This window comes from Zeus faber (assembly GCF_960531495.2).
Source record: "Zeus faber genome assembly, chromosome: 20".
Taxonomy (NCBI): domain Eukaryota; kingdom Metazoa; phylum Chordata; class Actinopteri; order Zeiformes; family Zeidae; genus Zeus; species Zeus faber.
The window spans coordinates 25,769,060-25,783,304 of NC_137207.1; the positions used below are offsets into that span (position 1 = coordinate 25,769,060).

Here is a 14,245-nt window from a genome sequence, read left to right on the forward strand (position 1 = left end):
AAGTCGAACTATAAAATCATTTCACCGGGGGGGCCCGCCCCTCCTCCCAGGACCTCCGCGGGGTCCGCCGGCCCCACGTTGAGCACCACAGGGCGCCATTGTCGGACTTCGAGGAAGCGGCTCCGTGTGGAAGTGACCCGGGGCGGCGGAGACCGGCGACCGGCTCCGCAGGTTTGGAACCCTCTCCCCCAAACCAAAACAAAACCCCATTGAGGCTTCATGGGCCCTCGGACGCCCCGGCCCCACTCACATGTTGCCAGGGAGCGAGCGGGAGCCTCCTCCTCCACCTCCTCCACCACCACCTCCTCCTCCTCCACCCCAACACACGCTGGCGTCCCGCCAACCCCCAGTGGAATGTGTGGATTCCATTCATCTGGGTTGTGCGTGGGCGTGGAGAGGAAGTCAAGCCGACACGCGGCTGCAGCTCCAGTGATGCCTCGGGCTGTTTCATCATTTTATTTATTTTATTCAGTTCTAATTTAGCGCGATTTTGACTTGAATGTTGGGAATCCTGCTCTAGTCTGGTACGATAAGATGTCACTCGTCCTATCTGCTGGAGGGTTCAGCACGGACCATTCCATTCTGTTCTATTCTCAGTTCTATTCATGGCGACTCTGCTTCGATGGGTGGAATTTTATTGAAATTTTAGTTTGTTGGAGTAAAACTGTTTTTTTCCTCATAATTAAGGCGCTTGTCATTTTCTGCTTTTAATCAAACACCTGAGAAGATCATTTTATGCATCAAATGTACATGATGCCCGTTCAACTTCACACCCAGCGGCAGTTAAACAGCTTGTAAATGACACTTTTATTACTTTCATTAATAAAAAAATAATAATGTTTTTCTCAATTTAAATTATTTTTATTACCGTGTGACTCAGAAACCAATAAGTTATATATATATATATATATATATATATATATATATATATATATATATATATATGTACAACAAATGAATCAGTATTTGAAGTTGACTCCGATCCCAGTATTATTATTATTTTAATGAGTTCATCTGCATCCATCCCATAATGTCACCGGGGTCACATACAGTATCTGGGGTGGGGTGTGGGGGGGGGGGGGGGTGTTGCTATGTGGGAGTGTGTGCGCGTGGGTGGGATCGAACGGAGCCTTCATAACCGTCACCGGGCCGCTCGCGGCAGCAAGAGGGTTTGGGGACCTGACGGCGAGAAGGACCGGGAGAACTGTCCGGATCTTCCTACCTGGTCCTGGAAAACCCAGCACCTTGAAGACCCTGGGCCTGGACCTGGGAACGCCTGGTCGTCACTCTGGTAATGTCAAAAAACAGCCGAGGGTCTTTCTGTCAGTGGAGAGTTTGCTCAATATTGTTGAGAGAGGGTAGGTGCAGGGAACGGGGTTTTGGGAGGGTTTGGAAGGTTTTTTTTGGGGGGGGGTTGTTTTGGAGGGTTTTGAGGGTCTGTTTTCCGGGGATTGAATGGTGGACCAGGACCTTGAGGTGTGATAATGTCTGTACTAGTCCATGGTCTGTTCTTGCTGTCTGGTCCACGTACGGGGAACAGGGTTTTGGAGAGGTTTGGGGAGGTTTGGGGAGGGTCTCTTTTCCAGGGATTAAATGGTAATTGGACCTTGGGGTGTGTTGATGCCTGTAGTCCGTGGTCTGGAGGTCCCAGCGTAAGAAACTTCCTGGAGCTGGTGGTCGATCAGGATGAGAAGTTGTGACTTCGTTGTTTGAAGGTTATTGAACTAGTTCCCTGAAATAACAAAGTAAATAATAATAATAATCTTTACTTGTACCGTGGCCTTCATGCACAGCGTGCAACGCAAAGTGCTTTGCGTCAGTAGAAGATGAGCGAAAAGTAAGAATGAAAAGGAACAAGATGCGTGTGATGACAACAGTTGGGTGCAGTTAGAAGTGCAGCTTGTGAGTAAACAGATGCACATCGATCTGGATTTAGAAACCGATGAAGACCGCCGCGGCGGCGTCAGATCTCCAACGTCGTGCGGACCCTCAGGAAGGCCGTCCCGGTGCCGGTCCCGGTGCCGGTCCCGGTGCCGCCCTCCCCTCCCCGCAGGTTTCTGTGATACCTTCAGCCCGGACGCCCCCGTTGAACCCCGCCCGGTTGCCAAGGAGCTGCTGTGGCCGTGTTGTGGGGGCTGTCGACGTGGAGGTGGTCCGAGGAAGAGGGACCTCGACAGCTGTTTGGACCAGTGGAAGGCATGCGGCTCGGGCGCGGGCCTGCTATTTATAACCCGCCTCGCCGAGATCGCCGGCGGTGTCCGTTCATTCACACCCGGCCGCGGTGGATGCCAGCGCATTAGGACCAAAGCTGCTGTTTACGCACGGTGAAAAACGCACGCCGGGCCGCGCCGCTTTCCATCTCGGAAGACAACACCGAAGCGGGTTCTATTTAGAGGGCCGAGGATTTATTGATGAGGCGGGGCCCGGCCTCGGGGTGAGTGCCGGCACCGCTCCGCTCTCCCCCCGGAGCGACAACCCCCGCGGTCGGTCTCCGTCCGAGCGCCTCCATGGCGTTGCTGAGATGGAAGACGCCAAGGGCTCTTCTCCTCTCCGGTGTCTGCGGAGCAGGCGAGGGAGGTAAAGATGGCCGTCTGGTCCGGCAGCCGGAGGAGGGACCCCTTCCATCACTCGGCTCCCACTGGGGGAGATCGTCAAAGTGCCCTTGAGCCAGACACCTCGGTTCTCCCCGGGGGTTTGGGGAGATGGACGAGATGCTTCCATGAATGAACGGTGGAGTCCTTTGAACGGTCGCAGTGGTTAGCAACGAACACTCAACCCTACTTCAAGGATCAATAAGCACTTGAGGTCCGAGCAGGGACCGGCACCAGATTTTGGAGGTGGTTGCCATATTGGCAGCCATGCATCAGCCTTTTGGTTGCCCAGATTGCCAAGACAAAATTGTTGTTTGGCCATTTTGGATTTGAGTAAATCCATGGTGACTCTTATTTTCAGATTTCGAAAAGTAGTCGACAACCAGACCTCACAAGATGGTTGCCAATGGCCCAAATCCGGCTGCCTCGGGGCAACTGAGCAACCTTTGTTGTTGAGCCCTTACCAGTGTCTCTTTCCAGTTCACACAACACTTTGCTGGTAGGATTTCAATGGTTTTGTTTTTGTTTTTTTCATTTCTGCACGTTGCATGTTACAGACGACCCCCTCTGACTATGATAAACTCTCCAGTTATGACATAAGATGAGACTTGATTCATTCCCAGAGGGAAGTTCATCTTATGGGACTAAGGTTCATCTGTATCCCCTTTAGCTCCTCCACAACAGAACCATCCATGGCCATCCCCAGGATGTTCAACACCGAAGCGCCCTTCGTGGTGGTGGCCGGAGGCTCTGGTCTGCCCTCCCTGACCAAGGAGGACGTCCAGGACCGGGAGGAGGACAAGGGCTCGCTGGCCCAGGCTGCCGGGCCCCACCTGAGCCGGGTCACGGAGCTCGGCACCGCCAAGCACATGGGGGCCGAGGGACCGGATCCCTGCGAGGAGAACCTCTACGTGTCCATCATCGCCCAGGCTGAGGGTAAGACCTGGGGCGGGGTGGACTGTGTCTGTGATGGGGTGCCGGTGGAGGTGGTTGGTGAGACCGGATGTTCACGACGTATGTTGAGATGTGTTCATTTGAGAGTCAGGCTGAAACATGAGATGAAATTATTACGTAGGTCGATGTGCTCCACCCTTTAACCTGGAGAGGGACTCTGGGTTTCAGGTGAAGGATCTCAGGAGTTCAGCCCGACCACCACTGGACGCTCCTTCCCCAGACCTCAGCTGCTCCGAAGACACAGGTCGGTCCATCCCTACATACTTTATATTTATGTACTTTATACCGATGTCTGGCTTTGAATACGCGAAACTACTGCGTGGGTCCGATGACCGTGAACCGGCTTCACCTGCGAGGAACGTGGGTTTCCCACCGCAGGAACCAGGACCCTGCTTCTTGGTTCCCGGTGCTCAGGAACTTGTTCCCTTTTCCCCTCAGGAGGAAGTTGGTTGTTCCTTCTTCCTGAAATGCTTCCTGCAGTGGAAACACAGTGTGCTCAGAAAGGAGCCCACATTAAAAGAACAGGAAAGGAAACTTTTAAAAGCAAATTAAGTCACTAAGAAAACATTTCTCACCATGTGTGGCCTGTTTTTCTTCTCCCTACGTATAGGTATCGCTTGATGTACAACTTGTTTTCCCCGCAGGAGGCAAGGCCAGTATTCCCAAAACATGTTCTCTTGCCACTCAGAGGTCTCTCAAACAGCAGAGAAGGTTTTCCAGCTCAGAGTTTCCTCGTAAAACGCGTTCGAGCTGCTGAGACCGACTTTGACGGAGTTGAAGGGGGAGAACGGGGCTGGGCCGACCTCGTTGCTCCGGACGAGCAAGCTGACTTACTACGCCCACGGTGATGGGCTGATAGGGGTGGGGCTCATGGTGGAAATCCTGTGGAAAGAGGGATCATGTTTCGAATAAAGATTTATAAAATAAAAAAGTGGTTTAAGTGTAACCGACGACACACGAAACCAAGAATAATAAACCGACTGGTGGAGTCAGTGTTCAGCAGCCGCTTCCGTGTCTGCACTGACGGAGGACTGAGGTGTCCCCAGCACAGACCGTGCTGCATCGCTGCACGTTCCCTGTGGCCAGGCGGCGTGGAGGTGTCTTCTTTCACCAGAACACCCTGCTGGTCCTCCAGGGGATCGGCAGCAGACCTTTTCACATTGTTTGTGATTTGGTGTCGGCCGCCCCTCGCTGTTCACAGGTTTGGGAGCAGGTTTTAGCGCTAAAACACTTTGTGAAATACTCCAAACATTTCGGAATCCTCAAATGAGGACTGACACACCCATTTTTTTTTTTTTTTAAGCGTTTCTCCTAAATCAGCGAGTTGGGAGCTGCCTTTACCCGTTACATGTCTTGTGAACAAGGGCCCTGAATTCTTACAAAGACTTTTTTTATCACTTTTTTTTTTTTGGTATTGATGAGCCCCAAAGGTGTTTAATCACCTTTGATTGAAAATAAAAATATATCTTCTCATCGAGATATTCAGAATCAGCTCTGATGTGTTTGAGTCAGTCCGGTTCCAAAAAAACACATTTTGATATGTTCAGTGTGACGTCCTCCATCTCCGTCAATCCAACAAAATATTTCTGCATCCGTCCTTTAAGCCTCAGGCTACGGGTCAACAACGCCGCCCTCGGAAGTGACACGGAGGAGGACGAGGACCCGGAGGAGGCCACCCAGCTCCCGCTCCACCGCCTCCTCCGCCGGAGACAGTGCAAGAAACCCGGGCGGAGGGAGCGGAGGTGGAGGAGGGACGGCGACGTGGAGGAGCCGCCCATCATCCAAGGCCTGTGGGTGCAGGAGATCGACTGGCTCAGGTCCACGGACCAGGACCAGGACCCGGACCAGGACGTGGACCTCATCCCTCCTCCGCCCCAGTTCGAGGACTACGGGGACGAGCGGAGCGTCCCCCAACCACCGGAGGGCGGAGGACCTCCCTCTGGAGACCAAAACGGAGACAGAACGACAGGGTCTTCTCGCGTGGACCGTCCGTCGGGTGGATCCGACCCGGTCTTCCCCCGCGGAAGCGAGCTGGACTCTCCCACCTGGGACCCGATGGAGGTCTCCGGGTTCGACTCCTCCACGCTGGACCTCGGGTCCGCCTCCAGCTGGAGGGACGGCTCCGACTCCAGCAGCAGCTTCACGGAGGGTTCTGACCTGGACGAGAGTCGTCCGCTCTCTGACCCCTCATGGTCTTTAGGGCCAGAAAACCTCCCGGGCCCCTGTGATGTTCCCGACTCGGCCCTGGAGGGACTGAGGGGCAAGGTGAGCCAGGTGCCCAGGAACGTGGTGTCTCCTTTCTTCCAGAAGCTCCTCAAACAGACTGTGAACGTCCAGAGCAACGAAGGGATTCTGCTTCACAGCGTAAGAGCATCACGCCCGAGAAGCTTCAAGTACTAATACGCTGACACAGAATTGCACTAGAAGGAAGTGAAAGTACCACATGACATTTGTACTTGAGTAAAAGAATGAATTCCATGCTCATAAATGTAGTTAAAGTGTAAAAAGTTAAAGTAGTCGTAATATCCAGGGCCCTGATCGAAGACTATAATAGCAGAATACTTCATAAACTACTGAACTTTTTTTACTGCTGGTGATGCTCATGGAGACAATAATATAAAATAATATAAGAAATTATAAATATATATACACACACACACACACAGTTTATTTTGTAATAATATATTAAAAATGTATTACAAAACCAAATTTGCATCATCATTTGACTGTGGACCCCTGGAATTCTTTAACGGCCCCCTAGGGAGCCGCAGACCCCAGTTTGGGAAGCCCTGGCCCAACTCTCAGGTTAAGGTTTATGATTTAAAGTTATAGTCATTGATGTTGTTTTCTAATGAGTCATCTCCCCGTGTCCCCTCCAGCGCCTCCATCCCAGCAGGTCCAGGTACAGGGAGGGAGAGGAGTACCACGTCCTCCATCACATCCAGAACGGTTCCTATGGCGACGTCTTCTGCATCCGAGACAGCACCACCGGCTTTGAGTGTGCGGCCAAACGGGTACGCAAAGTACAATCCAGAACATATATACTCTGAGAAACATGCACTATAATAACCAGCACAATGTACCATCTGAGGCTTTTCAAACCGTGTTCAAATGATGGATTATGTAGATGACAAGATACAACATTCAACCAGTGACAGGTGAAGTGAATAACATGGATCATCTGGTTCCAATGACAGCTGTACCTAAATATATATATATATAATGTATATATATATAATGTATATATATATAATGTATATTGTGTAATATATATAGTGTTATATCAGTCAGTTGTTGAGGTTGATGTGTTGTAGCAGCGTAAGGATCTGAGCCACTTTGACAAGGAGCACATTGTGATGCTGGACGACTGGGTCAGAGCATCTCCACAAGCACAGGTCTTGTGGCTGTTCCCGCTCTGCAGTGGTTACTACCAAAAGTGTCCAAGGAAGGACGACCGGTGAACAGGCGACAGGGTCACGGGGCCCAAGGCTCATTGATGCACGTGGGGAGTGAAGTCTAGTCCGTCTGGTTCGATGCCACAGAAGAACTACTGCAGCACAAAGTGTTGAAACAGTGAATGGTGCTGTGATAGAAAGGTGTAGAACACACAGTGCATGGCAGCTTGCTGCGTATGGGAGCTCACAGTGTCCACGCTGACCCCTGTCCACCATCGATCCATGGGGGCCCCACCTCCAACTTGCAGGACTTAAAGGATCTGCTGCTAACGTCTTGGTGCCAGATACCACAGGACACCTTCAGAGTCTGGTGGAGTCCATGCCTCCACCTCACAGCTGTTTTGGCGACACGAGGGGGAGCTACACGATATTAGTGTTATTAGTGCTAGTTTTATTGTTGTGGCTGATCGCTGTATATACCATATATACCGTATATGTTTCTCTCAATCATTCACATTCAGGTGTTGATATTCCAGGTTCAGATGGTAATTGTCCGCTTCAGGATTTTAAGCAAATGATGTAGACTTTCTTGTTCACACGTAGCACGTTCCTGCATTTGAGGAGGCTGCAGTTTCAGGACCACAGCACTGCATTTCTTGGACCCTCATTTTTCACAACAGCACCACCTAGCGAACTAATGTTTAAAAGATTTATTCCATCCAAATATCACTTGCTGTCTAACGACTTACTGTTTTAGGTTTTAGGTTAGAGATGGTCAGGGTGTCGTGCATCTTGTCCATGTACCCTAGAAATTAGGTTGGTCCTCGGGCTGCGGTCCTGAAAATGCAGCCTCCTCTCCTGCAGGAACATGCTACTCATTTGTCACCAGCCCCAAGGTCCAGGGAGGAGTGGAACCAGTATGATCAGTGCACGGCTGGAGCATAAACCTGGAGAATTGACTTTTTCTTTCTGGACCTGGAACCATCCACCTCATTTGAATTATTTTCTTTTTGTCTATTTGTATTTTTGAATATATACTGTATATCTCTTACCTCATCCCCTCCAGATCCTCCTGAGCCACTTCTCCAGCGAGGAGGTGTGCACGTGGAGCGCTCTGGACTCGCCCCGGGTCGTGGAGCTCTTCGGGGCCGTGATAGAAGGTCCCAGCATCACTCTGTTCATGGACCTGAAACCAGGTGGGAAACAAAGCTTCTGCAAAACCAGCCAGTCGCGGCGTCATGTCTGTCAAAGAACAGACACACAAAAAACAACGTAACCCAACCGAACCCCCGTGTATAATGGAGTTCCTCCGCCTGTCCTCAGGGTGTCTGGCTCAGCTCCTCCGACAGAGAGGGAGTTTACCCCAAGACCTGGCGCTGCACTACCTGCACCAGGTTCTGGGGGCGCTGGAGCACCTGCACCAGCGCCACGTGCTGCACCTCGACGTCAAAGGTTCATTTATTATTCCTAAATATCTCTTGTTTCCAGTTTTGTTATTGTTGTTGTTGTTGTTGTTGTTGTTGTTGTTGTTGTTGTTGTTGTTGTTGTTGTTTCTTGGTTAGAGTGGAAATCCTTCAGATCATCCCCAGAATTCCATTCCAAACTGCAACTTTTTAATTTATTTTTCTTCCCGGCATCCGCATTTAACCCCGTGGCGGGCCCCGCCACCAACAATGGAAACAGCATATTGAGGAGCGCATGCCAAACATAAATGCATTGGAATGTCTGTTTCTTATGAAGTGACAGCTAGAAACAAATCAAATATGGGATTTGTTTTCACAAAATAATCCTCGGCATCACCACTGTAAACAGTTTATTCTCAAGCTGTTGTCACTGTTTTTAAATGTTTTTATTCATCAAGACAGTGAAACTCAGGCTCTAACTCCACTGCGATGCACAGAGTTCCAGTTATAGTCTATAAAATAATGAGGGTACCCCCTAAATAAACGTATTTTTAATGCAAATGTTATAAATAAGGCCAGTTTACGAGGTGCATTGGAATACTTTATACTTTTTTTAGAATTTAGTTTTTCAGCTTGGGAAGGAATTTTCCGTTCTTGGTTCTCATCGCTCTGTAGGTTCTGTAATAACGTTCAGATTGAAATTTTACGATCATTTCTTGGGTGTCTCAATCGTTGTCAATGACCTGATTTTTGTTTTGGCTAAATGTGATGTATTGAAGTGGTCGCTGGTGCACAGCGCTATGCTCAGCCCTCCCTTCAGCAACAAAAGCTGAACAAACACGTTCAGGTGGAGCTGGATTCATTTTTGTCCGAATCCACCAGACCGAACCGGCCTGGCTCCAGCCGGCGTCTAATCCCAAAATAAACCCTGTAATCCTCCCTGAGACCGGGAGGATTGAACGGGTGGGGTTCCCTCCGTCCAGAAACCTCCACCTCCATAGCAACAGTTTCACTAAACCAACAGCCACTGCACTGATCTGCAGAACTGTAGGAGATGGTTTTAGAAACATGAAACACCGTGAAGCACTTCCAGGGCTGCAGGTGGGAGATGCTGCGCCCTCTGGTGTTCACAAGCACAAACTACCACCTCCTGTCTTGGTCCATCGCTATTATTGTATTTTGGAATTGAATCTAATTCGTGACATGAATTTAAACGACAAGGTTCACACCACGAACCCGTTCCAGAGGCTTCAAATCATTCCAGTGTTATTCCCGTGACCTTAAAGGGAGGAGTCCAGAACAGTTTGGGCTCCGAGGTGTTACGTCAACAGCATCGAATTAATTCCATCATCACTTCAACTGATGATCAGTTAATTCACGGTTTATACAGTTAGATTGAAATGTAAACGATATGAGCGTACGTGTGCAGGTATGTCATGACAGACCGTTGCCGTTCTGGTCGTTTGCACAGTTTGAGACACCACCGAGAGAAGAAACCCTGATTGGCTTTCGTAGTTGAGTATTGAATGTTGATTCTTTATTCCTCGGTCCGGCCCCCTGACCGCCTTGTTTGCCCGTTGTTTCGTTTTTCCCCGTCGGTTCCGTCGCAGTCGACAACGTTCTCCTCTCCGCCGACGGCCGGGACGCCTTCCTCTGCGACTTCGGCCTTTCCGAGACGTCGGACCTCGACGGGCGGAGCGCCGGATCCTTCACGGGTACGTTCGCTCTCCCCTGTTTTGTCGGCCTTTCCTCCACGTTTCCCGCTCCAAATTGGCGTCAATTTGAAGTTGCCGTTTGTGATCCTCCCCCTCTGCGTCCCAGGCTCGGGCTTCCCGGGCACGGAGACCCACATGGCGCCCGAGGTGGCGAGGGGCGAGCGGCGCTGCTGCAAGTCCGACGTGTGGAGCAGCTGCTGCATGCTGCTGCACATGCTGAACGGCTGCCAGCCCTGGACCCGCTTCTACACCCACCCGCTGTGCCTCAAGGTCAGGGTCCATCTGATGGTCACCGCTGGTCATCATTGGTCATTACTGGTGCTCATTGGTCCTTGCTGGTCATTACCGATCACCACTGGTCATAACTAGTCAGCACTGGTCATCACTGGTCATTATTTATCATAACTAATTCTCAGTGTCGTCATTGGTCACCACTGGCCATCACTGGTTGTCACAGGTCGTTATTGATAATCAATGGTCACCAGTGGTCACCACTGGTCATTACTGGTCCTCCCTTTAAGAAAAGCATTCTCGTTGCAGATCGTCAGTGAGCCACCTCCTCTGTGGGAGGTTCCTTCCACCTGTAACCACTTCACTGCCGAGGTGTTCAGAGCTGGACTCCAGAAGGAGCCTGGACGGAGAGCTTCAGCCCGGGAGCTGAGGAGGAAGACCACCAAGGCCCTGCGAGCAGGTTCTAATGAAATATTATGAGATAAGAGATGATGTAAGACGAGGGCGAGATGGACGTGTGCGAACTGACCGTTCACCTCTGGCTCCGCAGTCGGAGGCCTAAGCTTCACCGCTCCCGACCGCGGCCGTGAGAACCGGAACCGGAACCGGAGCGGGATCCGTCGTGGAGACCCCAGATCCATCTCCTCTTCGTCTCGCTCTGGGACCCCCTCCGCCCCGGCCGGACCGGGCCCTGCCGTCCCCCGACCCGCCATGCACTGGGTCAGCCCCTGGAGAACCAGGGCGGCCACCGAGGACAGCAGCGACTCGGAGGAAAGGATCTCGGACCTGGACTCTGAGGAGGAGACGGGAGGAGGCGTAGACTCCCAGCCCAAATCCCTGCGAGACGATTGGACAGCGCACACCAAGGACTGGGAGAGCGGGTCGGAGTCGGAGGTGGACATCTACATGGGGGAGGGCGACGAAGGCTCTCAGGCGAAGGGAGCGCCGCCGAAGACCGAAGCGGACTACGAGGGGGACTGGGAGGAGGACCGGGAGGAAGACGAGCGGGAGTCTTCCTCGTCCGCAGACTGTTTCCCCTTCGCCCTCTGGGAGCGGTTCCCTCTTCTGAGGAAGGGGCGGCCGGGCAGCGGGCGCTCGTGGGGTTCGGAACCGGAGCTGGTCCTGCTCAGAGGAGGTGAGTCGGTGCCCCGACGGGAGCCGGGAACCGGGAACTTCTCACGCGGGAGGGTCTCTTTGTCTGCACTCTGAAAATAACAATGTAGAAGGGGAATTACTTTTTGATACATTTTCGGCCAGAGATGAGTTCTGCCAGACAACTCGACGGCGCCACTCGCTTCCGCGCCCTTACATGGGCCGGCCCATTTAAGCAGCCGGTCCCCGTTCCCCGCCTGCTTTGCGTCGCTGTGCTCCCTCCACCTCCCCTGCCCCCACCTGTTGGGCTCTACCCTCTCATCCAATGGGGCGGTTCGACCTCATCGCTCCTACATTCCCGACTCACTGAGTCCCCGTGTTTGCCGTTCACCTCGCAGGGAGCGACGGGCGTCGGCCCAAACGTAAACCGCGCCAAACAAATGAAGGTCGTCTCCAAGTCCATCCATGAGTTGTCTGTCAGAACCGCGTTTCTCAAACTGCAGGTGACATCCGGCGGGGAGGGTGGGCGGTGTGTTTTTTTTAAAAGCGTTGTGTTTGTGTCCAGGTGTTCCCACGGACACCTCCGCCCTCAGCCTCTCCCCGGAGCCCAGGGACCACCCTCCGTCCTGCTTCAGCGGCTCGGACGCTTCCCTGCCGGAGGCCTCCGACAAGGTGGGCGCGGCGCTGCTCGCACCACCCTGTGTGACCACGTTAGACGCCGGGACGCGGGACCTATTTCCCCTCACTAAAATGTTAACGTCCATCGTTTGCGACCGCTCGCCGGACGCTCTAGCGCCGAGCGACGTGCCACTCTGCTGCGTCGTCTCGTCGTCCTTCAGCGCGGTCCGAGGGGCCCCAAGGTGAAAAGTCCCTTGAAGGAAACGGGAAACTCGCGTTAGAATGGCGTGTCTGTGTATTGGGTTGACATGTTTGAAGCGTCAGTAATGTCCTCTTTCGTTCAGCCCTTTCCAAGGCGTCCGTAAAACCCTCAAACTTCGCGGGGCAGAAAGCGAAGCCGTGCACCTTCCCGTTTCTAGTCTCTTACCTCGGCACGGGTGAACCAAAGAATCAAACGTACGTTTGTGACCCTCTTTTGAAAAGGAGATTCAACATTTTGTTCCCAGGCTTGAACGTTTGCCCGCTGAGCTCCCGATGAGGCCTCGAATGTTTGAGGAAAATGAGACGGATGTTTTGTCCGTTTTCAGGATTCGGATCGCTGGTCGGATGACGTCAGCTCCGGGGTCTTCTCTTCCTACAGCAGCCAGACGGACGGACACCTGGAGTGGCTGGTCTCGGCCAATCAGCAGCCGGCCTCGCACTGCTTCCAAGGTGAACAAACCCACTGAAAGGAACAGCTTGACGACAAAATAATAATGATAACTAATACTGACGGTCAGTGTCTCCAGGCGTCGACATCTGGATCGAGAACTGCCAGGGGGAGAGCCTGAGGATTCGGGAGCGAAGGCGCGTCCAGGTGGGACACGTGGCGGTGGGCGTGAGCGAGCAGGTGAGGAAGGGGGGAAAAAAACAAACAAACAAAAAAAAAAACCTGCGATCGGGAAGATTTTCAGCTCTTTTGATTTACGTTTTTTTTCTCACCTACTTCTGACGTTGGCTCGAAACTGGAATGTGAAGGGAGACGCTGCATCATTCAAACAGGGGGATGTAAAGACCTCCATTTCTTTAGTTTGTTTATTTCTCAGAGGATTAAAGCCTTATGATGTGGTTGTTTTTTTATTTATTTGGGCTTTTTGAGCTGTTTAACTTGTTTCTGTGGCTCTCTGCCACACTGTCATTGCCAGACGTTGTGGACATAACGACTTAAGAACCAAAATTTCTCACTATTTCTTCTGATTCGGTTACTTCAACAACTATAAACATGTTGGGCCACTTGTATTTAGTCTTACATTACATGAGTCAAATAATAGAAAATTATAACAGAATCAATAAAAAATGTAATTGATAAGCAGAATCGATGCCTAACACTGCATCCAACAAACGCCATTCATTCTTATGGATTTTATGTTGTATGCGATAAGCCCCGCCTCTCTGCGGTGAGCCCCGCCTCTCTGCGGTGAGCCCCGCCTCTCTGCGGTGAGCCCCGCCTCTCTGCGGTGAGCCCCGCCTCTCGAACGTAACAGGAAAACAGCTGGACGCCAAACCTTCAGTTCGTCCCATGGCCACCGGGGGGCAGGACCCCACCGTCTGTTGCGTTTGTTGCATTGGGTGTAAAACTGGCTTTAGCACCGGTCCAAGGTCCTGGAGGTTAAATGGGTGTGTCCCCCAGATCCCGCTGAAGGCCTTCAGCCTGGAGACCCTGGACCTGCAGCGGGTCCCGGCCCAGCAGGAGGTCCACGAGTCGGGCCTGTGGCTGCGCTGCGTCCCGGCCCCCGAGCACTGCCAGCGCTGGAGCTGGAGGGTGAACCAGGGCCAGCTGGAGATCAGGGAATAATGGTCTGTCTCTTTTTCTGTCTGTCTGTCTCTCTCTGACTACCTGCCCCTCTCCGTCTGCCCGTCTCTCTGACTCTGTCTTGTTGCGGTATTTACATGACTAGTATTTGAAATACATTATTTGAACGAAGTTTGACTTGTTTTATATTTTATATTTGACCAGAGTTGAAAAACTAGATGTACGGCTGTAGTATTTACGTATTTAACATGAAATGAAGAATGACAGAAGATGAATGGAGCGACGAGGTGATTTTTTTAATTTTTTTTTTTTTTAAGAATGTCATCCAGGGTAAAATAACACTGAGATTTCCTGAAGTGTTGAGTGCACCTGTGAGCGTTTTGACGGGCGTGTCCGCGGCGTGTCGTCCTGACGGGCGTGTCGTCCTGACGGGCGTGTCGTCCTGACGGGCGTG

The 14,245-nt window shown here is 51.8% G+C and overlaps 1 protein-coding gene across 4 annotated transcripts; it reads left to right on the forward strand.

Annotated features, from left to right (window-relative positions):
* The first annotated feature begins 1,014 nt into the window (after positions 1–1,014).
* map3k14b (mitogen-activated protein kinase kinase kinase 14b) lies at positions 1,015–14,245 on the forward strand. 4 transcript variants are annotated; one of them, XM_080021713.1, is made up of 15 exons: positions 1,015–1,291; positions 3,262–3,527; positions 3,714–3,789; positions 5,150–5,909; positions 6,425–6,559; positions 8,007–8,136; positions 8,264–8,392; positions 9,954–10,058; positions 10,165–10,328; positions 10,599–10,749; positions 10,840–11,424; positions 11,947–12,053; positions 12,587–12,710; positions 12,788–12,888; positions 13,669–14,245. In XM_080021713.1, exons 1-15 carry the CDS (start codon positions 1,092–1,094, stop codon positions 13,831–13,833), a joined length of 3,198 nt encoding a protein of 1,065 aa, XP_079877839.1. In that variant the 5' UTR covers positions 1,015–1,091; the 3' UTR covers positions 13,834–14,245. The 4 variants fall into 4 exon arrangements, with proteins under 4 accessions (XP_079877839.1, XP_079877840.1, XP_079877842.1 ...); XM_080021714.1 differs by having other exon boundaries at positions 12,788–12,855; XM_080021716.1 differs by having other exon boundaries at positions 5,150–5,810.

What these genes read in the sequence shown, in the direction of transcription:
- map3k14b (XM_080021713.1), top strand. Translation starts at nt 1,092, where the DNA reads ATGTGGGAGTGTGTGCGCGTGGGTGGGATCGAACGGAGCCTTCATAAC. An exon ending in CATCATCGCCCAGGCTGAGG is followed by an intron (nt 3,528 to 3,713) that starts GTAAGACCTGGG and finishes TCTGGGTTTCAG; the next exon opens with GTGAAGGATCTCAGGAGTTC. An exon ending in CGGTGGGCGTGAGCGAGCAG is followed by an intron (nt 12,889 to 13,668) that starts GTGAGGAAGGGG and finishes TGTGTCCCCCAG; the next exon opens with ATCCCGCTGAAGGCCTTCAG.